This window comes from Drosophila subpulchrella, chromosome 2L (genome assembly GCF_014743375.2).
Source record: "Drosophila subpulchrella strain 33 F10 #4 breed RU33 chromosome 2L, RU_Dsub_v1.1 Primary Assembly, whole genome shotgun sequence".
Taxonomy (NCBI): Eukaryota; Metazoa; Arthropoda; class Insecta; order Diptera; family Drosophilidae; genus Drosophila; species Drosophila subpulchrella.
This window is the reverse complement of record NC_050610.1, coordinates 14,063,922-14,087,258: the sequence shown is the minus strand read 5'-3', so window position 1 is coordinate 14,087,258 and position 23,337 is coordinate 14,063,922. Positions and strand designations below refer to the sequence as shown.

The following is a 23,337-nucleotide window of genomic DNA, read 5'->3' as shown; positions in this document are numbered from 1 at the left end:
ATGCTCATAGTCGCTCTTTAACTGCCGCGCTGGTAAGGTCTACTTTAAAAAATCGTCTTAAAATAGTTTTGAAACGCGAGCATGGTGTCGTGTGTAAAACTGATCCTAGCTCTCATCATCCTGTTCATTTTGACCTACACTGGTAATAAATCGCCCGAAATTATTCTACGGATATAATCTGTATATTATCGCTTCGCAGGGTATGCCATTGGGTGCCATGAGTGCAACCCCATAACCAATTCTAAGTGTGGATCTCATAGAAGTCTTGTTGTCGATAGCCCCGTTAATTGCACCGAGTGTCTTAATTATTCCGCCAAATGATACTAGGGCGATTGCCCGCGCGCAACCATTTCTACATATGAATTGCAAAATAATATTTAATAAAATATTTGATTCAAACGGATTTTTAGCACAGTAGGTTTAACCTAAATTTTAAAAACAGGTAAGTCTATCGCAAATAATATATTTAATCTCATGTAAGAAAAGATCGTCAGAAAATTACTGCTGGCTGCAAAGAACTTGACAAGTTGATTGACTAATTCTTAGCTCGTAAATTTTAATAAATTTGATCTCTAAATCCAAAAATAAATTATAAAATTCTTGATCAGCATCACTAGACGAGTCCAAATAACTTTATTGGTCTACTTTAAATACTGTTCGCATGCTCAGCTTGAAAGCTATCTATTAAACATTATATAGAATTGTGTTCATTTATTAGTAATACATTTTATTAAGGTTATTTTTTTAACAAACAAGTATTACTAACTCCTTGAAGAAATTCAATGTTCAACTGGATCTGATAAGTTTCCGATTTTGTGTAACACAAATATGCAAGCTTGGAATTTCCTGAACATATGCGAACTTCTGAGGTTCAAGGCTATATAATTTCATATAACAAAAAAAAAGAAAAAAAAGGAAAAAGAGCACAAAAGAACATTCATATATATATATATATTATGAAGCTGAAATTTTTGTGCGCTTAATGTTAAAAAATAAAAACACTCACTAATGTGCGGTCGACACGCAATACAATGACATTTTATTTCCTGTTCGTGTGAGTAATATGCTCGGGGCAGCTCGTCCAAGTGTGTGTGCCAACCGCTGTGGTACGCTGTAAGTGTTGTGGCAGAGGCTGAGCAGAACAATTCCCTAGGGCCACTTAATGGAACGCTGCCGACCGCTAATATGCATGCATAGTAGGGTGGGTCGATTTGTATAGTTGTCGAAAAAAGTCACAAATCGAGCGAAGTCTTTAAAGGATTTTAAATAATATTGGCAATCAAATTTCTGTTCTAAAATTGAATAATGAAGAATAGATTTTTTTTTGGAAAGATATCATAGACGTCATTTATATTTAAGTTGTGAACAGAAAAGTAGGGGTTTCAAAATTTGTCATACAAATGTGTTGGCTACTTTGATATTTTCCTCAACAAAAAACAGAATTTTTTAGACGCGTCAAATGCCATTTTAAACCATAAGTTTATTTGCCATCATTGCTTTAGTAATTAACAAATTAGGCACCTTCTTAAAATAAAGAGCCCAGAAAAATTAAGTATACCTACTTTTAATTTAACATAACTTTCCTAAGGGGTATTTGATAGTCGAGCTAATCGACCATTGAGTTTTTTGCTCCTCATCGGAATTATTAAAGCAGCTCAAAAATATAAATTCGTTATTAAAAACAGTAAAATGAACAGTGATTCATACAATATCGATACGTCAAGGGCCTGAGATTCGTTGAGTTAGTGCATATCGTTAGGTGACAGCTCCGAACGTTGTTAATTGCTAAAAGTGGCAAAACAATGAGATTGAGTCAAATATTCGAATGTGTTTCAAACTGCGCACTAGAATTAAAAAGGCGACTGGTTTAAAAACGATGACGATTCCAGCGATTTGGGACCTACTTGACATTCAAATGAGTTTGGCTTAGCGAAGCACAACACTTCCAAAAAAAATATGAAAGAACCGATTTATTTACAGCAAGTTTTGGGGAAGTCGGGTTTGTCTTCATCAGAATGGCAAATCAAAACAAAAATAACCAACAAAACGGCTGACATCACCCCAAACAAGTCAGCGAAAATTCTTAAAATTTATACATATGTATATGCGCCTCGTTTGTGTGTCAAATCTTGTAAGAAAAAACATTGCGCCAGCTTTTATACAAATTGAAAAACAAATAACTCAAACATGCAACGTGCGCAAAGAAAAAAAATCACGGTCACTACGAGTGGAAGCTCGATTTTGAGTGAGCCAAATGCTGATATTGAGTAAAAAAATGGACAATGGACTGAACGCTGAGATATGGCTCACAATCGTTCGCTAGACATCGTGCAGTCAAGTTTTGCTTCAAGAGATAGTCGAAAACATAAATTCCCAAACTAAAAATGGTGTCAAATTTAAAACTGATCTTGGCTTTCACCGTCTTGGCCACTTTGGCCTGCACGGGTATGATAATACATGGAATTTTGTTATCAAATTAATTTACAAATCTGTGGATTTGCAGGTTATGCCATTAAGTGTTATCAGTGCGATTCCTTGACGAATCCCAAGTGTGGAAAGGATATAGAGTCCGATGCTGATCTGATTTTGGATTGTTCCAGGACGGCGCCTCCACGATTCCTTCAAAACTTTTTCCCAGTTCGCAATGCAACCGGTTGCATGAAGCAAACAATCGAAAGTAAGTACGGTCATTGGGATCGCTTCTAATAACCATGATCTCATCTTATCGTTTGCCCACACATAGACAGTTTAAAGTGATCAATTAGTTGGGGCTACGGTTTTAAGGTAGGGCTTGCCACATACCAGAGCTTTCATTATTACATTTAATTAATATTCTAATTATAAGGGTGATAATAATTTAAAGGTGAAAACTACACAACTATTTTAGTACTATATCATTTATATTTATACAGAAAAGCAACTGCGCCTATGGTATAAGGTCAAAAGACCGAAATATATATAGAAATGCTCAAGATCTATAAGTCTTTATTGGATGCCTTCCAGTTAAATATGTATTGCATGAAGATTATAATAGAAACAACGCATGATGTACACTCATATAGTACCCGTATGTCTATACAGAGAGGGTACAGATAAGAGTCATCTGCTTGTTTTTTCCTTTCCAAACTATCAGTGAAATATTCATATTATAATCTATAGCCTCAGTTTTCCAGCATTCTTTACAAACCATACCTTAATGATAAATAAATGCTCAAGATCTTTAAGTCTTTATTGGATGCCTTCCAGTTAAATATGTATTTCATGAAGATTATAATAGAAACAACGCATGATGTACACTCATATAGTACCCGTATGTCTATACAGAGAGGGTACACACTCAAAAAAAAAATTACCATAAATATTAGAAATTCGCCCGTGATTTTAAAACGCCATTGAATTAAGAAATATTTTCTTGAATTAAGAAATATTTTCTTGATTATAGAAAAAGTTTCTAAAATTTACGGAATTTCGCCATATTTTTTTTTTCTTTGTAAAGAAGAAGAGGAAGAATAAAAATTTTTCTTTAACTAATGGCGAATTTTTCTTGATTTTTTTTCTTGAAATAATGGTAAATTCTTACTTAAATTTAGTAAAGAAATACCCATATTTTAAGGAAAAAGTGACTTTTTTTTATACATTTTGATGGTGGTCTAGCTGGTAAAGACGTCCGGTCAATAAATAATCCTACAAAAGTACCTGGTTCGAGCCCACGCCACGGCAAGTGTACCCTTCGTTTATTTATTTTTCTTTTTTTTTTAAATATATTTAATTTTTATTCTTATTAGTTTCACTTTTCTATTTACCAAATTGTTTAAACGGTTGTTAAAAGAGTTTAGATTAGAATAAACGTTATTGGTATGCGTAAAGCTGGACCAAAAGCACTATAGCCCTCTTTAGTCATTGTATGACAAGAAGCACGCGTGGCCGAATGGTTAAGACGTCTGGCTATGGTGTGAGCAGTTGCGGGTTCGAGTTCATGCCGGGGTTGTCTGAGGTAAGGATTTTTCCATTTGTTATTTATATGTTTATAAAAAGTATTTATATAAAATAAATCTTACATAAATACAGGTAAATATAAAAATTTATATACTATATTACCATGTAATAATTGCCTTTAAAATTAGAAACGGTTTTATCCATTTAAAATCCAAAATTGGTATACAAAACCAACCAAATTCCTCAAATGTAGAAAAAGGTAATCTTACAAAATAAATATTTTTTTTCTTATTTTAAGAAAATTTTCCTTAATTTTAAGGTTATTTACCATACATTTAAGAACAATTTGTCATTATTTCCAGAAATGGCAAACCATAAATTCAAGAAAATTATTTACTTAAAATATAGGCGAGTCGCCGTTGGCTCAAAATCATAGGCGATTTTCTTGATTTAAGGGCGAATTTCTTGATTTAAGGGCGATTTTTTTTTTGGGTGCAGATAAGAGTCATCTGCTTGTTTTTTCCTTTCCAAACTATCAGTGAAATATTCATATTATAATCTATAGCCTCAGTTTTCCAGCCTTCTTTAGAAACCATACTTTAATGATAAAGTGTGTGCGTTTAACCCAACGGAGATTAGTCCCAGTCCCTCAGCAATATGTTCACTTCATTAAAAATTCATCATGAACTGTAAATGTTAGTACTGAAGTACCTATTTGAGTTATTTTTTCAGACAATTTGCTTGATTGCATAGCGATTGTCAGGCATAAATATTCTCTTGGGTCTATATTGCTTTCTGAATAATTACAGCCAGTTTATTTTCCAGTGGTATCTGAGGAGTATTTATGCTCGGTGACCGCAACCTCATTTCAGGCAATTGTTCATTAGTTGCATTAAGAATCATCTGTGTTGATTCGTATTTTAGCTAGTTAAGGGAGTGGCAGCTATAATTGATTGTCGGTCAATTGGGAAATTAGTCACAGATATACTAGTATTTGCTGACACATCCACTGACACCTCCATGATACTTCAAAGATACTTTAGTATTTAATTAACATAAAGAGGAATAAAGAGAGATCTCTAAAGCTCATCATTCTACAAAAATAGTATAGTATTTAATTAACATTAAGAGGGATAAAGAAAGATCTCTAAAGCCCATGTAATTTTCATGTTATTTTTTCTTAATGGATAAAATTATTCATAAGCCGTTTTGAGGTAAAAGCAAAAAATGATGAAATTGCATTGGTTGTTATTTTCAAACTTTTTCTTTTATCTAGGAAGTAAATAAATAAATTTTGACTTTATATGGAACCAAATTTGTTACCAATGTTCATTTCAATTTTAGTTTTACACAAAAGATATTCAAGGTTTGACCAGATATACATTTCTTTGGATATTAATCAGCCAAAGATGAAGCAATGCAAACGTTTTAGTATATAAGAAATGGATGGAAGACTACAAATAGAATTAAAAGTCCAAACACGTATAAAATGTAATGCTGAAAATAAGAATTTTGACTGGCCACTACCATACATTTTTCTTTACGTACGCATTAGTGTACACAACACAGTCTAATAGATTAATTAGAGAATTAAATTGCAAAAAATATTTATGAACCAAAGTACACTTATAAAAAAAACCTAGTAAATTCGAGGATTTTATATTCAATTGTTGATATGTTTTTTAACTACTGCGATTTTTATTTACCTTAAGTATGAAAATATTTATCTTAAGTTAATTAAAATTTATTAAAATGACTTCAAATACTTAAAGTAAATGTGACTAATATCAAGAATAATATTTTTTTAAACTTGATTTAAATATTTGCATATACAATCACGCAATTTTTAATGTTTTGTATTAAACACTTTGTTTATGTATTTAGATTGAATATATAAACAAAATTTATTTTTACTATTCCCTTTTTTTCAAAATGATTAAAATTTTTTTCAAAATGCAGATATTAATTTTTATTATTCCATTTTTATCAGTGTATATTTCCATTAAGACATATCAAAACGATTATAGAATCTCAAACAGAATATGGGTATTGTTTAGATGTTATAGAAAGTACAATTAAAAAAAACTTTTCGCAAATGTGATTTTAAATTAAAGCTTAATCTATCATTTGCAGTTCCCGGTAACCCCCAGATAGTGAGGAGCTGCTACTTTGGCGACCTCAACAACAAACAGACCGGATGTCAGACCGATGTCAACCTGACGACTAACAAGCTGCTCAGCTGCGAGGTCTGCACCAAGGACGAGTGCAATGGATCCTCCGCCCTGGCCCCGATTGCCGGAGTTATCCTACTCTTCTTCGGGCTAGCTCGTCTATTGGCCTAAATTAGTAGTATTCTTAAGTAGTGCCGCCGATAGCAACCATATCGAATCTGCTTTTGAAAAGCCCACAAGCGCTTAAGTCACTTTTAAATGTTATACACCTTTTTTTGTCCACAATAAAAATCACGTAATTTATTTGAAATTCTCATTTAAGTTAATAGGCATTTTATTGGTATTGATTCAATTAACTGGCGAGTTTTTTATTGATACTGAGGGAGTTGGAGAAAGGGGAAATCCATGCGTGCCTGGCCACACTTTTACCCGTTTCCTCACCCACAAAACGTCTGTTCTTTTGTTCTCTTTTCGCTTACCTTTTGGAACTCTCTTGGCCGACGTTTATAGAACAGCCGGAAAAGTTCTCTCTGTGATTTTCCTCGGGTCTTGACCATACACTCCCAGTTTTTCCCCTGCCACCTCCCACATGTGCGCTATAAATTCAGCGTCAAATCTCCACTCGGCTGATGAGTAGAACACAAAATGTTCATTAAATTTAGACAAATTAAAGCGCTGAGCGATGACGCCAAGCGAAATGGACATAAAGTGTTTCCCTCACAAAAAAAGAAGAGAGCTTCGAGCAAAAAAAAGAGAAAAAAGGCAAGGAGTTGAATTTGGAAAATGCTTTTGGCATTCCTTTAGTTCGATTTCGTGTGCGGACGTCGACTGTCAGACGGCTCCAAGAATTTAGCCGGGAAATCGGGGAAAATCAAAATAAAAAAACTCAGGCAAAATTGGCAAGGCGTGTTTACAGTTTAATTTCCTTACGTACCAACAGCTAAATAAATATGTAAAAGTCATTTAGTGGAAAAGAAAATATACATCATACATTTCTTTATATTGCACATACTTATATTATTCACAACGGATATACATGTGTTTCATATTTGAATCTTGTGCGGATCGTTTCAATTGCGTTAAGCAGAGTTATAAATAAGACTGCTACTTGAATTGTTTTCCATAAAACGGTCAAATAAAACATATTCCAAACACAAAAAAAAACCAAATTCCAAAGAAAGGTAGCGGAACTATTTTCTTCTCATCAACAATGCGGCAATATTTACTTTTGTTTGGCGCGCTCATAGCGCTGCTGGATTCAGGTTTGTTTTTGATCTGTTTGAATTTGGACTTGTTTTTCGATTTTGTTCTTTGTATTTTGAGTTTTGTGTTTGCCGACGAATCGGCTGTCCCCCATCTGATCTCATTTCTGCCATAAATAAGACTCATCTCTGATCGTTTCATCTCCCCAATGCCATTAGCTTACGCCATCAAGTGTTTCGCCTGCGAATCCGTCTACGACCCGAGTTGTGGCGAGGATTTCGAAGTGGAGAACTATTTCAAATTCGACTGCGCCTTCATAGCCCCGCCGCGGTTTTTAGAGAGCGATCTGCTCAGCGTGAATGCCACGGCCTGTTTGAAACGGATTTTCAAAGGTAAGTTTAATGGAGAATATCTATTATCAAAACTTATTCTTTTCATAAGCATAATATTATACTTAAATATGGTAATTGCAATCAAATCAATCGTAACGAATGACGAAACTTATAAAATATTCCTTGCTGCTTTCATTTCTTAAACAAAACAAACAATTGGTATTTGTTTTTATAATACTGTAAGGCTAGTGGCAGTTTGAAGTGATTTATGACATTTTCATTGCACATCAAGCTAAGAGAAATTGTATAACAAGAATACTAAAACATTTAAATGAAAACATATTTTAAGGTGCTTTAGTAAAGTCTTAAATCAAAGCCATATAATATAAACAAAGAACGGTTCAATAACCGGAAAAAAACAAACAAATGCATCATATTAAAATCTTGTTTCCATAAAAAATAATTTAAGTCTCCAATTGGTTGTATTCTAAAAAAACTGCTCCACATGGCATGTGACGTAAATCAAAACAAATAAAATCATTAATTACCCAAAGAAATGACACATTGTATTGCTGCTGTTCAGACAGCTGTGACCTTAAATTTTCATAAACTTCGCAGCAATCTCTTGGTATTTTGGACAATACGTATAAGCCTATTAAAGCATGAGCATATAAGATATGCTTGTTTATGCGAAATTTTTATAGACTTAGCAGGAATCTCTTGATGTTTTGGACATTATGTACAAGCCTATTAAACCACGAGCATATAAGATCTGTTTGTTTATGGGAAATCAGCCTGAAAGTAGACTAACTAAATGTTTTGTTTTCGCAGAAAATGGCGTACGCAAGATTGTTAGAGGCTGCTATTTTGGCGATGTAAATGCCACCGATGTGGGGTGCAAAATGGATCCCACACTGACGGCGGTGCAGAATAGCAGTTGTTATGTGTGCGACAACGAGAACTACTGCAATGGAGCGGAAGGTCCAGTGGACAAATGGAAAATATTCGGCAGTCTGGTCTTGTTTCTCTTGGCACCTCAACTACTCTGAAATGATGGGAAAAAGCAGCTAAAATTTGGGGCATAAAATGCACATTAAAAGGCACAATAACTTAAGTAAAATCTAGTCCAATTTAGATGTACTCCCCAGGACAAAAACTATCAATTACCAACGCCCACATACTTAGCACCAAACACACAACAGCCAAATCTTCCCCACTGCATTAATGGTCAATCAACGGTAAACAGGGCGTATGAGCAACATCAGCAAAAATGAGCCAAAAAGCTGGCAAACAAAATTCGAACGATCCAAATGCAAACTAATAAAAAATAATTTTACACAGAATGCCAAATTGTTTATTTGTTCAAATGCCACTAATGAACTTTTGCCTGAAACAAATGGATCGACGATGGAGGCGGGGGAAAGGGCAGGGCACAATGTCAACACGCGTTGGCCAGAAAAATGCCTACGGGGGGAGAAATGAAAATCTGTTAGGAAAATCAAATTCACATTCTTAATGCGATTGTTCGCTCATTCAGTTTAGCTCAGTTCAGTTCAGTCGCGTGTGTGCAACGCTACGAGTCGGTGGTCGGTGGTCGGCGGTTCGCGACTATATAGTGGGTCTATCATGTGATTAAAATCGGTCCGGCAGCTGAGAAGACAACATCTGTATTCGCGCACGTATCGGCATCGCTATAGCTATAGCTATTGACTCACCGCGACCGCCGGACAGTGGGATCAACTGTTTTCGGGGGCGGTACGATGGCGCTGCTTGCCTCGCTCTTTCTTCTCGTCACGCTGGCCAGCTCAGGTGAGCTTCTCGCCCTGAACTCATCCCATCCTCATATTTTAAAATGTTCCAAAAAATAATTTTCCCTCAAAGATACAGAACAATAAATCTGAGTTCCATTTTCTACTTTAAAAAAATTGTTTTAAATTGAAATCTTTAATAAGTTCCTCATCCGAAACACTTCTGTATTAAGTAATGCCCTACTAATTAAATTAGATAAAATTTTACATTTTCCTCGAAAACACTTTTATGTCATAAAAATATTTTTTAGCCCTAACTCAATCAAAAGTTTATAAAAGGCATGTTTTTTAAATTATTAAATAAAAGGTAGCATCGGAACTTAATTAAATTAAAAAAAGAATCCACAATAAAAGCTGTCTGGAATGTCAAATAACACTTTGCTTTGTTTTCCACTATAAAAATAAAGATCATTAAATGACAAGGTAATATTTGCATACAAATTGTATACAAAGATGAGCAAATTTTGAATACAATTTCGATCCATTGTTTTCTTTTCTGTGTGCTCGCGTTGACACACATATTTACGCATGTCGTCACCAGCTCGGGCCATTACCTGCTACGAATGTGATTCCGTCAATAATCCAGGGTGTGGGGAGCAATTCACTGGCGATGACATATCCACGATGGATTGCGATGCGAACATGCAAACCCAAGGAGCGGAGGCCACCTGCCTTACCAAGTACCATGAGGGAAGTGAGTATACCTAAAAGTTCGGGAAAATAGGTTAAGAGAAGCCCTAACCAATCGCTGATTTCTTGGCAGTTCCTGGAGACACCCGCTTTGTGAGGCGCTCCTGCTACTACGGCGACTCCTCCCCGATAAACCTTAATTGCGATGACGGACCGGATCCTGTTGTGCCATCTATGAATTTCCTGGGATGTACGGTCTGCGACACGGATCTGTGCAATGCAGCACCAGGAACAATCGCACTATCATTGGCAAATGTCTTTATAGCACTTGGTCTACTTATCCTATTTACCAACTAAGAAAGATGAGAAGCGCATAGAAAGGCGACTTCTCTTCAATGTATCCTATAACCCAGCATATACTCCAGTATTTTGAAAAATTTTAATGTATCCTTATGACCACTTACAAACAGAACCACTAGCGGTCGAACTTTTCTAACTAAAACCATCTTTAGTCAAAATCAAAGTTGTTATATTGATGGTTTTGAGAGATATGAGCTCGAACTTGACGGATTTTAGTCGTGGAAGTTCGACTGCAAGCCACAAATAATTCCCTTGGCTGTTTTTTTTAAATTTTCATTTTATTTGATTTTCTTTCCATTGTTTTTATACATCCACTAAAATGATTTAACATACATATATCTTTTTATAATATAATTATTCTTGTTTGATTTAATATAATTTATTGAATAAAATTTACTCGTCTCCTACTTTATCTGCGTGTGTGTATGCAAGTATGTGTATGTGTGTATTGTAATTAGGATTTATAAATTACAAAATATGCATAAAATAAATAAAAAATAACATTTCAAAATCGATACACACAATCGCTTTTTCAATTTTTAATCAATACATTTGTTGATCGTCAAACACATCTAGATTTTCATATATATCCAGTTTATTGTATAAATTATTGTATGTGGGTATGGATAACACCTTGGTTTATCAATATTTCTGGGTTTTAACTGCGGATTATAGTTATGTCAGTTTCTGGGCTACACATAAATAACACTCAAATATAAATATATGGATATTTATCAAGATATTGTTTATAAACTACACATTGAGAACAATTCAGATAGAAAACAATTTATGTACAAAAGATTGTTTGTTATGCTTTACCAAATACTGTCCATATTGGCAATGTCCCGAGAAATCTCAGAGAATCCATCGAGGACAGCTGCCAAGCGCGTCCCGACTTAAGCACTATCAACAATTCATATCATCCGCGTATAATAATTAGTCAACCAAATATAGTAAAACTTATTGTTTCAACATGATTCACACTCAGAAACAAATAACAAACAGATTTGCTTTTTCAATATTTTTAGCTTGTATGGTTCAACTTGTTCAACTATTTGTAGTTGGGTATATAATGAAGAGTTCGGTTATTTAATGCTGCGTACACATATACATTGAATCATAGTAACAACAACACAGAGAGTTTGTTTAAAACCTAGAAACTATTCATATTTAGTTTGCTTTCCACTGCTGCTCTTTCTAACCCACAGATTGCAGGTGACTTGGGTTTTGATGGAAGGGTTCAATTTTTTTTGGGTACGTTAGTTTGGTTTTGGATTTGTGGAGTACCAGCTCCGCAATGCTATGGTTGTGAAGTGTTGCCTGTCATACACTGCAATCGGTGGTCACTACTGTCCCTACTCCTCAATTTTCGTTGTGGTTTCTTCATTAAATTGTAACAATTCGTTTTAGTAGTGCAACGATCAATAAAACAGCGGAATCTGCAGTTACTCAAAGGCAAATGGGTATTAAGTTCGAGGGAAATGGGAGGAAACACACCATGTTCTTTTTGTTAAACATAAAAATTGACTAGAAAAATGTGCAAAAATTTTGTGTACGTGCAGTTTTTGGGTGGAGGTGAGCAAAGAATTTCGTTGGTATTGAAAATGGAATGGAATCTTAAAATAATTATTGATTGTTCTCCGTTTTTGTTTATGCCTACTTATGTAGCCTTCAACTTGTAATACATTTCTTTGTTTTCCGTTTTTCGTTTTGAGATCAATTGCACACGGGTGAGAGCTTTCCACTGCCTGCTATTTTTTTTTACTCTTTTTGCACTTTGAAATCACTACAAATTCCGCTGCCTAAGGGCCTTAGCTTTATATTTATCAAATTGGGGGCTATTTAAACTATGGTATATATATCTGTAGTATCTGAGCATATCATTGGCGGCAGCAGCAGCACTAATCGAAAGAGGTTTGGTTTTGCTTTATCTATATATTTTGCGACCAAATGGGGGACAACTTTCATAAACATTCGGTTGTTTTCAATGCAATTTACAAGTTACACTTTCTATACACATAGCAATAATAATATTAATAACATTAATAACGAATTCAGTCAAGTCAGTAAATTTGGTTTACAGAAAGAAAAAATACATAATTTATAAACTAAATGAAATAATAACGCTAGTAAACAATAATGAAGTTTGCAGCCCAAGTTTTCTGGTGTTGTTTTCTGCTTTCAATTTTTAAGGAATATTTTTTCTTTGCTGCGGTTCATGGCTATAGAAATACGTTTTACATTTAGATATACACTTTATAATAATTCTTTATGTATATGCTTGTAAAGATATCATGTATAGGGGTTATAACAACTAGGGTATTGTAATTTCAAAGCTTTGCGTTTTGAAACTTGAACTCACAGAGTATTTCCATTATATAATATATAATTTGTTTCAGTTTTGCATTTTTTTTTTCATTAACATTTAACATTAACACGACAACGGCGGCATTTGCTGCTGCTTGGCCACTTTCGATACATATTTATAAATAGGTTTTTATAAATGTTTACACATTTTCTCATCTTGGTTTTATCGGCGTCCGCCAATAATGGGCGGAAGCGAAAGCAATCTGAAGGTGTTTGAGTGGGTGTAGGAAACGCGGGGGGAAGGTCGAGCAGGTTTGCTGAGCACTTGATCATCGGCGGGCAATATCGGTCAGACTGAGGAGAGGTTCTCTTAGATGCCCACGAATCCGTAGACCTCCAGCACCCGGATCTCGAAGTCGCCCGACGGACACAGCGGCGGATTGTTGAAGGTCTTGCAGCTGTCCGTCTTGCCAAAGCGTATGTTCTCGTCCATCCAGATGGCCTGGCCCTCGCTATCGGCGTAAAAAAGTAAGCATTTCATTAGTTACCAGGCGGATATCATGGCCAGTTGCACAACTTACCCGCCACCAATGGTGATCATCTTTGAGTCGGCCGCCATAAACAGCTCGGAACTGTGTCCCAGATCCTTGTCGCCCTCAATGCCAACCCATGGGTACTTGGCTCGCTCTGGATATAGGGAGAACAAAAAGGTTTCGCCGGTGCCAAAGTAGGCCTGTCGCTGGCCCTTGTCATCCTTAACATTCCTTTCAAACCAGCGCGAGGAACAGTAGGCCCCGAATACCTAAAATGAAGCATTATTGATTATTACAATATTATTATATACAGTGGTCGGCATAAGTATTTTGACAAAATAAAAGTTAAGTATACTCATAACTTGAATTTACTTCTTGTAAACTATAGGCATCAATGGAAAGGTAATTTCAATGCCGTTTGAATGATACAATACATTTCTTTACCCATTCAGTACTTATTGAAAAGGACGAATTTGTGTAAATCAACTTTGAAATTTAAAAAAAAAACTTTTTTCCTCGTCTTGAAAACTTAAATTTTTTGATGCAAAAAGTTTCTTCAAACAAAAACAATAGTAACTGCAAAAAGAATTTTTCAAAAATCATTTTTCTTATATTTTTTATGAATTTTTGAAAATGCTTAAAAACAGGCATTTGAGCCATATTTTTGTCTTTTTCATACAAATTTTTTCCGACATTGTCACTTTCAAAAAATCATAAAAAATATAAGCAAAATGATATTTGAAAAATTCTTTTTGCAGTTACTATTATTTTTGTTTGAAGAAACTTTTTGCATCAAAAAATTTAAGTTTTCAAGACGAGGAAAAAAGTTTTTTTTTTAAATTTCAAAGTTGATTTACACAAATTCGTCCTTTTCAATAAGTACTGAATGGGTAAAGAAATGTATTGTATCATTCAAACGGCATTGAAATTACCTTTCCATTGATGCCTATAGTTTACAAGAAGTAAATTCAAGTTATGAGTATACTTAACTTTTATTTTGTCAAAATACTTATGCCGACCACTGTATTATCTTTTGGCAATATCTGGAACCCCCAATGCCATTTTCAGCTACCCTGACCCAACTGACCTCGAAATACCTCTCGATTCATTACCCCTTAAATGCATTTTTACCGAACAACTCACCTCATTATTGCACGTCTTGATCATGAGCAGCGTGGGCTCGTGCTGCTCCACCCGGACGTAGAACGTGGTCAGCGAGCAGCCGTGCTCCTCAGTGGTGTATAGCAGCACCGGTTGGTACATTGTTATCCGCACGGGCAGCCAGGACCACAGCGTGAACAGCTATGGGAAGACGAAGGGGAGTTTTGTTAGCAACGCTTCTCTTAACCGTTTGCAGGCTTTAACTGGGCTACAACTACGAGTAACGTATTGAAAGGGGTAGCAATTAGCCAATGACAGAACAAAATACGTTGGCATGGGTAAAGTTGAGTGAAAGAACATGAACTTAAAGGCCAAAAAAATTAACGAGTAACAACTAAAAGCCAGGGTTAAGTAACATATACGAGGCAACAACTCTCGAAGAGGGCTAAAAACTACATAGTAAACTACGGCGCAGTTCATATCAAACTGTAAGCAGCGGCGGCGGCAGCGGCGCGGCAGCAGCGCATCTCAAACGGTAAGCTGATTTATGAATTAATTTTTTTACGCAGCTCTTCCAATTCTCAGATGAACTGCCAAATTCTAACATTAAATGACGACAGGACAATGACACTATTACACAGATAAAAACTTGTCCAAATATTTTCTAAGACGGCACGGTATGGAAAACGGTTTTTCATAAATTTTGGATGGGAATTTCAAGGAATTGCATTCAATTTTTTAATGGAATTTTGTAATGGATGGTAATGGCAATGGAATAGAATGGGGAAAACAGGTTGGAGGGTTTTCAATATGCAATGCAATGCTTACAAATTGTCTATCCGTCCAGGTTTTTATGAAATTCTTTGTGCCCGGCAAACCAAAATGCTATGAAAAGATATAGATGGATATATAGCAAAAATTATATGCAATATGGCGGATGAGGTCTGGGGGTCACATGAAAACCACTTATAACTACACCGTTCCGTAGGTACAGTTGTGCTAACTGACTCTTCTATGTTCTATGTTCTAAAAAACTGGCATAACAAGAAATAATATTTATCTCGTAACCCCCTCTTGGAGTTTTTCGGTTACAATCAGGACTTTTGGATACTTTTTATGCCCTATAAAAGTTGGTAAAATTAATAAAACTTAAAATATCTTTAATTAAAACCGAAGATAGGCCAACTCTACTTTTAAACTGGCTTAACAAAATATTTTTTGTTGATAAAAACTGGCAAATCATTGCTAAAACCAAACAAAAATCAAAAACTGAATCATTCAACTAATTTTTATCAGACTGAAAACGAATTCTGGCACTTCATGCAGTTTTTGTGGATTGTATGGTATGTGGAATCATAACGTGAGCCAAAAGCTTCCATAGATATTGGAGGTATATATACTTATAGTACGATTAAAAGTGTGTGTTGTGTGGATATCTCAGTGGGGATTGTTGTTGATTGGCTTTTTATTGGAGTGGAGTGGACTTTGACTTTCACTTACATCTTCGTTCTTACAAGCTTGACTTTTCAGATTGTGTATGGGATAAACGCCCATTGCGATGGCTCTATGACCGGGCGACTTTTCGCCCTATGGTTTATACATAATCATGATGGATGAAATATTTAACAGTATGCACCCAAAATGCGGCAAATGAACCCGTGGAAATGTATTTCATCGATATCGAAAATATGTATACATTGATCAAGCGTACGCAAATTTTTTATGGTTTTTTGCAATTATTATTTTTGTAGTATCGTTAATATTCATTCATTCGTTGCCAAGGCAGCAAAAAAAGTACAAGAAAAATAGAAATAACGTTTTATATATATAGATTTCATATAAGGAGCAATTTCACTTGAGGATTTCTGTTTGTTTATGTATCTCTGTATGTGAGTATTGGCTTTGCAATATAGTATGTATATTTTTTATTACAACAAAAAGCAACGAAAACGAATAAAAAGCTGTACTGTGTGGTTATAATAGATGTGGTTATTTTTGAGGCTGTGCTTTTGCTTTGATTGATAAGTAACGAAACGCAAAATGGCAAGAAGTTAGTTCATTCGGCGAAATAATAAGACAGAGATCAAACACAACACAATAAAAGTCAAGTGGAAGCAGAACGAACACAAAAATCGAGTCGAATCGGTTCTGGGAAGAGATATTGGGAATTAACTGGCTTTAAACCATGAAATCTCAATCCAGTTAATTCCGAAAATGTACATTTCGTATATACACATACACATAATTGCCTTAAATTAAAAATATAAAATATTTCCCTGCTTTCATGCTTTTAAAACTCGACTCGAGAAACTTAATAAAATGGATAAGAAACTCATTCAAAGACAGTGTGGAAAGAAAACCAACAGAACAAGCAGAATCAATCGAACATCGGCATTATCAGTATTGTCTTTAATAATAATTTTGTATAGCTTTTTCCAGCCTCATACCAAATTGCGACAGCTCTCGGAGTGCAGCTTCTGGTTTTGTTTATTTTTTGGGTGCGTTGTTTCAGAGTTGAAGAAGTTGTGAGAGGAACATAAACAGAAAACGAATAAAAATAAATCAGAGTTTACCATTAGACCAAAGTGTTTGCTTGTAGTGCTGTGCTGTGTAAATAGTTTTATATGGGTCATTACTAACTGAAGGAATGCCTAACTCGGTTTCTGTTTGTATTCTGTATATAATCTGTATACCGTGTGATGGTGGGTTTTGGGGGGGGCGTGTCGATTAGGGGGATTAGGGGGTTATCTTCACATACCTCTCGGATGGTCAAGGTGTGCGACATCATTTGGATGTTGACCTGCGACTGACTAGTGGGCAGATTATCACTTGAACGCGATTTGATTAATTGCTTCGAACCGCTGGTAAGCACAGAACGGCTTTTTAGTAGCATTTCAGTCTTGATAAATATTCTAGAAATATACTGGGTACTGCAAGAGATGGAAATGGGCATTACAAACAGATTTCTAAGATAACAATTCTAGTGCTTAGCTACCTCAGTCCCCTAATACTAAACGCGGCATGGAGCAGCTTCGCCGGCGACACTGGTATCTTCTTGCAGAACTTGATCAGCGCGTTGCCAATGTCGTTTTTAATATTATCCGGACTCCATTCGTTGTTCGACTGGCACTCCTTGTGAAACAGGTTGAGTATGACGAGGGCCACGCGGTACAGGACCTTGATGCCCTCGTGGAAGTAGCAGTCCATGATCCGCACCAGATGCTGGAAGGGTAGACCCGCTAGAATCCACCAGCACCAGTCCATGAAGATGCGCTCCAGCTTCAGGCCCGGGCAAATACGTTGGAAATACGAAGTTGCACTTTTCTGCAAGGGAACACTTTTGATTAGATGGATTTACGAGAGTGGGGGCTCACAACATACCGTGTGCTTTTTGGCTATCTGCATCACCGTCTTCCAGGTGACCTCGTGCTGTAGTTTGGTTTGATTGATGAATACCTTCTCCTTGCTGCCCACCAGACCGGCCAAACACATGTATGCCTCCTCCTCTGTAATATAGAAAGAAAAGTTTAAAATTATAGGTTTGGATGCATAATGGAAGAATAATATTATCAGTTGTTATTGCTCATTGACTAATACATTTTAGAATACCTTATTGGAACTAAAAACATTCCACAAGTTCAATATTTGTGATATTATAAAGACAAACTATAATAATCACTGATGTAAAATATTTAAATATTAATAATCTGTTAAATAATTCATAAGTTGAACAGGCCCTTTTTTAATCGTTTTAATAGTCACTCGATCACTTTTCGCTTACGAACCAAACGTGTCGGATACGTAATGTTCGATATTCAATACGCCCCGTTGCCACTTGTACATAAGTGAGATCGTATGGCAGTTCTCTTAACAATTATCTATTTAAAAGCGGGCCTAGGCTAAGCCACAATTTATGAAGCCCCAGGCCCTGAACCCCATCCCCTCCAGATCCGTTTTAAATTTAAGTTGTGGAACTGCAGCAGCTTGACTTATGGCATTTGTGGTGGAGGAAAACGTAATCCCAAGGTGGAGGCAGTGGGAGGAGATGGTTTTGTGTGCACATATATATGTAGGTGTATGTATTGTGGAGAACTCTGAATTACCGCAATGACGCAGCGCAAATTAAATTGAAAATGCGTTCAACATCCGTCAGCGGAGTGCACTTTGACCATCATCATCGCCTTGCCATTTGCTCACCCACCACCACGCCCCTCTTCAATTTTCCATAATTAGCTGGCACAATTTTTCCCAACAACCCTGTATATGTGCGTTCTGATTATTTGATTTCCAAATTAGATCAAATTATGCAATGTCGAAGTGGTGGTGCTATAAATACCCTCTCGGAGTTTTGCTCGAGTTGTTTTTCAGACAGTCGTGCGCAAGTCATTTAGCGCACCTCAAAATATTTGTCAGGCATTTAAAATGTAATTGTATGTAATTAGCAATTAGAGTTCAATTGGGGGGTGGGGGAGTGAGCGGACTTTAAATTCAATTTAGATACTGAACCGACTTGAACTTCTGCCGGGGCGATAAGAAGTCATCGGATTGATTTGCTGTAGCATTACAAAGTTTAATTAGTTTCAAATGCCGCAGAGTAAACAAAGGCCTTATCAGTGGATTTTGCCGGCTTATCAGTGGATTACACTGGCCCCAGGCGGTTCCACTTAGTTCCCCCAAGATTGCTCTCAATTGCCAGCGGGGATTGGATTGGAGCAAAGTCTGGAGTGCCGTATATACCGGGCTGAACTTTATCTGTTGCGGAAAGACGGCTAGTAAGTGGGCAAACATTTGATAAGTTTATTAAATATTTAAGGGCACTTGCTATTTATAGAGAGCAGTCATTGCAATCGCAATAATCTGCCAACATTTGCATTCAGCTCGGCACAATTCAACTTAAATTTAAATGACCCCTCATCATCATTATCAGTCAGAACAAAAGCAGAAGTAAACAATTTCCAATTGAAATTAATCAAAGAACTGATGATGAGCAGAATTAAAGATCTGGCGAAAGAGCACACGCCGTAGAAGGAGCTGTAACTTATATATCTATGATATCTATCTCCCAAGAAGACTGAGCCACATTTAAATATTGACAAAGGTCGAATTTGCTTATGAGAGGGATTTGAAAGTAGGTAGACGTCAGAGAGCACGTGCCGAGTTATTTATGATGCATAAGCCGGCCAAAAATAGCCAGAAGATAGCCTAACCACCCACAATCGAGATAGAAGTACACAGAACAGGAATCCATCTGCTCTTTCTGCTTTAATTAGCTCAACAAACTCAAACATAAACAATGCAAATATTCCAAGACAAAAACAAAAGCGGAAAGAAGGCACACAGCACACTTGATAAATTTTAATAAAAGCGAAGATAACATTTTTGAATTGCTAATCGGCGGTTTCTAAATTTACCAGCTATGAAGAAGCTTGAAATACCCTTACAAGTAAATAGGTTTATCTCTAGTTGTTTTGTGTTTTCCGATTGTAGGTGATAAGATACACAATCTTTATCTGTATCTGTAGGATCTCTCCGTAAAATTACAGAATAACAAAAGACATACATAGGGAAAGCCAACTCTTACATCTAGGAAACATTGAAAACCTTCCCCCTTCAGTTTGTTTACAAAGCTTATGAATATGTACGAGGGAAAAGGGTGGTCAAATGCAAATTGAACCAGGGGTTGTATTCCAATTTTCACTCTCTACCTGACTCAAGACTGACGTCAGCATACCGGGCCATTAAAGCCAAGTACTGGAGAATATTCCATATATTTTAATCTGAATTGTGCGTGCCCGGCATTGCCAACTATGTATTTGATGTGGTGATGAGCAGTCCATATAAAAATCGGGCAAAACAAGTATGCACAAGGCGATAATGTTTGGGTAGGGCGCAAAAACACAAACCGAACAATGGGGAATACGAATGGGGAGTGAAGAATGGAGAAGAACAGAAGAATAGAATTGGCAAACAAACCCATAAACAAAAGAGTACACATATGTGCGCATTTGCACGGTCTTCAGTCTGCGTTTTATGTGAATTTTATGCTCACGTGTTGGCAGAAAGCGAAAACGAACGAAAAAAAAAATGGAAGACTCTAGAACAAAAAGTAAAAAGAAAAGACCCAGTCAAACTTAAAGATCTGATGTAAATCCTACATTTTAACCAATTTTGTTTATTATCTCCCCTGACCCATTTATACAAAGAAAGAGATGGCAAAGTATCTTGTAGATACACAACTAACTTAAATGCGTGTCAGTAAACTAAGTAACCGAATTGAGCCTTGAATTCTCCCAATTCTTTCTCCGTTCTCTGTTTACTTTAAGTGGCGCAGGCGAAATTCGCAAATTGCAAAAGAAAAAGACGAATCAAACCGAATCGAATTGCAATGACGTCAACAACGAAATGCAAACAGACGGACGACATATGCATATGGGCTATCCATATCACTTTAAACATTTGTTTATTTGCGGCTCTTGAACTTGAAAATTCACACACGACACACGAAAAATTTCGAACAAGTGAAGAATATTCAAAGGCGTTGATTGAAAGCAGCGATAATTTTAATTTCATTTATTTTCATATGTCTTTCGGTTTGACGTTTTTTGGATATTTTTTTGTCATTTTATTTCAGTGATTGTCTGGGTACGTTTCTTTATGTTTATATGCCGCAAATAAATTCAGAATTTATCAAAACTATATAGTAAAACAATGATTGAAGAAAATGTTTAAGAGCACTTTGGCAGATTAATAATAAACCTAGTCACATGTACTTTAAGTACAAACTCTCAATATGCCTATAAAAACTACATTACATTAAATTACATTAGATGATGCAAAAAATCCGATTTCTTTGGAGGTAGAAAAGTTACCTTGGGATCTAGACAGGAATAAAATCTATACATGTCTGCCAGACAGACAGAAAGGAGGACAAAAGTATTTTGCACAGTGTAAACAAACCTTCAGAGTGACAGACTGCCTGACCTCCTCCTCGAAAAATCAGCTTATCAACAGCTCCCACAAATAAGCTCCTACAAATGTACATATGTATAAATAATTAAATTCCAAACCAAACCGAGATACTTTGCCACGGGCATGGGATAATAACCTTTGACAAAAACATTTGATAGATCGATAGATTGTCTCGATATTTCTATAAATGGAATTTAGTTTAGGGCGTACCATCTGCAATTGATTAGATTACAGAGGAAAATACTTATCGCCATTAATGAGGGGTTATCAATGGGTCAGGCACATGACCAGCTGTCAATTTAATCTGGGTCTTAGACCTCCAAAGCAGCGATTCCCATGATGAACTTCCGATATGGATCTCTGAAGGTTGCAACAATATTTTTGTCTCGTTCCAGCTAAAATATCGCTCATTTCGTATTCCATTTTTATTCCCCCATTCATTGATGGAGCGGAATTCAGCGGATTTTTACTCATTCCAAGTCTACACCTGACTGGATGAAACCAAATTCCGAGTAAACAATCTATACTGTAAGTTAAATATTCCATTTTGCTATTGTGCCGACCAATAACAACAATGAAATAATGATTAGCTGATAATAAAGTAGTACGAAAATGTTTCAAAAACAACAACAAATGCGGAACTAAAGCAGACAGTTAGACGTTGATCATTTGACTATGGTCAAGTACAGTGCGGTACAGTACGGCTCATGAGTATATTTACTTATTTATATGAATAAGAAGACACTATAAACTCTACAGGATCGAGTAAAAGATAACGAATTGAGGCAAATAGCAGTAAACAAAGAAGTTTTCATTGGATTACACTTTGAACGTTTTTTTGGGGAGTTCTATGTACCTATATTCCCAAAATGCCTTTATATGCCCTACAACATCCATTTTCACTGTACCCACGCTAAAAAGTAATAGCAAGATTTACATTACAAATTATTTGGTAGCTCATTGCATGTTGGCCAAATCACTTAGCCAGAAAATCACGATACATCAATTTGCAACCATCTGCGATACGCGCCGAGAATCCCCTCCTATAAAGCACACATATATTTTGAAATATACATATAGGGAGGCCTGGAGTGTAGAGCCTTACAATTGTGCCAGTTATTTTGCTGTGTGCTTTGTAGAGGCGATAAAAATGACTCGATCAAATATTGACATTCACGTTTGCGCGATGGAGTGGAGATGGTGTATGGTGGAGTGTTGGCACCCCGATAACTTACCCGACATGAAATGCAAAAGTATCGATGTAATTGGATACAATACTGGACTGTAGGTAATATCGGGGCAGTCGTAGCCCAGGACATTCACGATGCGATCGGCCACGGCCCGTCCCGTGCTGGTCAAGTGGTAGGGCAAACAGTGGGTGGCGTCCACAAAGGCGGGCAGCATGATCGGCTTCTCCGACAGCTCCGTGGTGCCAAAGACCTGAAAGATCGTGGAAATATACATTAATATACATTGCGATTTGGCTATGGCATGTGGCACCCACCTGGTGGACCATCTCCCAGTAAAAGCCGTCCAGCATCTGCTGTTTGGTCTGGTGCTGGCCACACAACATCGGCCATAGCTGGGATCGGATGGGGGAGTTGATGGGCCACGAGTTCTCCCTGAGTATGTTCTTCACGTCACGTTTCTTGCCCTGTTGCAACAGCTGTTGGATCTCGGTGTAGGAGCGCAGTGCCGGCTCTTTGCCTGTAAACAAAGATAGGGGATACTGATTAGACATGGGGTTAGATTAAGGGTCCTCCGTGGGAGTAGGCTATATATATGTATGTAGGGTATATCAACAGGTTCACCCCTGTTATAAACAGAATGACTTATAAATACACTTAACATCGCACTATTAATAGTGCTTTCTTTTGAAAACATTTTATTTTGAAGTCTATTACAGTGCGTCATATTAAACACTTAACAATTAGATGTTTGAAAACCGAAATAAAACTTAATGCTATCTTACAGATATACCCCTATT

General features: G+C 36.3%; 4 protein-coding genes across 18 annotated transcripts in view; 3 read left to right on the top strand and 1 right to left on the bottom strand.

Annotated features, from left to right (window-relative positions):
- The first annotated feature begins 2,293 nt into the window (after window positions 1-2,293).
- Window positions 2,294-6,428, top strand: LOC119548197. Its single transcript, XM_037855326.1, has 3 exons — window positions 2,294-2,445; window positions 2,504-2,677; window positions 6,070-6,428. The coding sequence occupies exons 1-3, from the start codon at window positions 2,385-2,387 to the stop codon at window positions 6,276-6,278; spliced, it is 444 nt and encodes a 147-aa protein (XP_037711254.1). The 5' UTR covers window positions 2,294-2,384; the 3' UTR covers window positions 6,279-6,428.
- Window positions 6,429-6,910: 482 nt separating this feature from the next.
- LOC119546783 lies at window positions 6,911-8,985 on the top strand. Its single transcript, XM_037853339.1, has 3 exons — window positions 6,911-7,369; window positions 7,529-7,702; window positions 8,474-8,985. Exons 1-3 carry the CDS (start codon window positions 7,318-7,320, stop codon window positions 8,689-8,691), a joined length of 444 nt encoding a protein of 147 aa, XP_037709267.1. The 5' UTR covers window positions 6,911-7,317; the 3' UTR covers window positions 8,692-8,985.
- A 211-nt stretch (window positions 8,986-9,196) lies between these two features.
- On the top strand, window positions 9,197-10,847 carry LOC119548780. The gene is made up of 3 exons (XM_037856340.1): window positions 9,197-9,451; window positions 9,992-10,144; window positions 10,214-10,847. Exons 1-3 carry the CDS (start codon window positions 9,403-9,405, stop codon window positions 10,435-10,437), a joined length of 426 nt encoding a protein of 141 aa, XP_037712268.1. The 5' UTR covers window positions 9,197-9,402; the 3' UTR covers window positions 10,438-10,847.
- A 2,124-nt stretch (window positions 10,848-12,971) lies between these two features.
- LOC119548778 (GTPase-activating protein skywalker) overlaps window positions 12,972-23,337 on the bottom strand; it is a 43,475-nt gene continuing 33,109 nt past the window's right edge. For 2 of the 15 annotated variants that reach the window (XM_037856333.1, XM_037856332.1), the window contains 9 exons: window positions 22,855-23,057; window positions 22,586-22,790; window positions 17,763-17,887; window positions 17,377-17,705; window positions 17,140-17,311; window positions 15,882-15,968; window positions 14,424-14,582; window positions 13,329-13,549; window positions 12,973-13,259 (listed from right to left, as the gene is read on the bottom strand). In XM_037856333.1, the coding sequence (XP_037712261.1) occupies window positions 13,118-13,259; window positions 13,329-13,549; window positions 14,424-14,582; window positions 15,882-15,968; window positions 17,140-17,311; window positions 17,377-17,705; window positions 17,763-17,887; window positions 22,586-22,790; window positions 22,855-23,057 (1,643 nt within the window). In that variant the 3' untranslated portion in view covers window positions 12,973-13,117. Of the gene's footprint in view, window positions 13,260-13,328; window positions 13,550-14,423; window positions 14,583-15,209; window positions 15,267-15,881; window positions 15,969-16,828; window positions 16,859-17,139; window positions 17,312-17,376; window positions 17,706-17,762; window positions 17,888-22,585; window positions 22,791-22,854; window positions 23,058-23,337 lie in introns of all 15 variants that reach the window. The other 13 variants (XM_037856335.1, XM_037856334.1, XM_037856324.1 and 10 more) reach the window with 12 other exon arrangements.

Excerpts from the sequence above, each read along its gene's own strand:
- LOC119548197 (XM_037855326.1), top strand. The coding sequence starts at position 2,385 with ATGGTGTCAAATTTAAAACTGATCTTGGCTTTCACCGTCTTGGCCACT. Across the intron at positions 2,446-2,503 it reads GGCCACTTTGGCCTGCACGG|GTTATGCCATTAAGTGTTAT; the intron begins GTATGATAATAC and ends GTGGATTTGCAG. Across the intron at positions 2,678-6,069 it reads CATGAAGCAAACAATCGAAA|TTCCCGGTAACCCCCAGATA; the intron begins GTAAGTACGGTC and ends TATCATTTGCAG.
- LOC119546783 (XM_037853339.1), top strand. The coding sequence starts at position 7,318 with ATGCGGCAATATTTACTTTTGTTTGGCGCGCTCATAGCGCTGCTGGAT. Across the intron at positions 7,370-7,528 it reads CATAGCGCTGCTGGATTCAG|CTTACGCCATCAAGTGTTTC; the intron begins GTTTGTTTTTGA and ends CAATGCCATTAG. Across the intron at positions 7,703-8,473 it reads TTTGAAACGGATTTTCAAAG|AAAATGGCGTACGCAAGATT; the intron begins GTAAGTTTAATG and ends TTGTTTTCGCAG.
- LOC119548780 (XM_037856340.1), top strand. The coding sequence starts at position 9,403 with ATGGCGCTGCTTGCCTCGCTCTTTCTTCTCGTCACGCTGGCCAGCTCA. Across the intron at positions 9,452-9,991 it reads CGTCACGCTGGCCAGCTCAG|CTCGGGCCATTACCTGCTAC; the intron begins GTGAGCTTCTCG and ends TGTCGTCACCAG. Across the intron at positions 10,145-10,213 it reads TACCAAGTACCATGAGGGAA|TTCCTGGAGACACCCGCTTT; the intron begins GTGAGTATACCT and ends ATTTCTTGGCAG.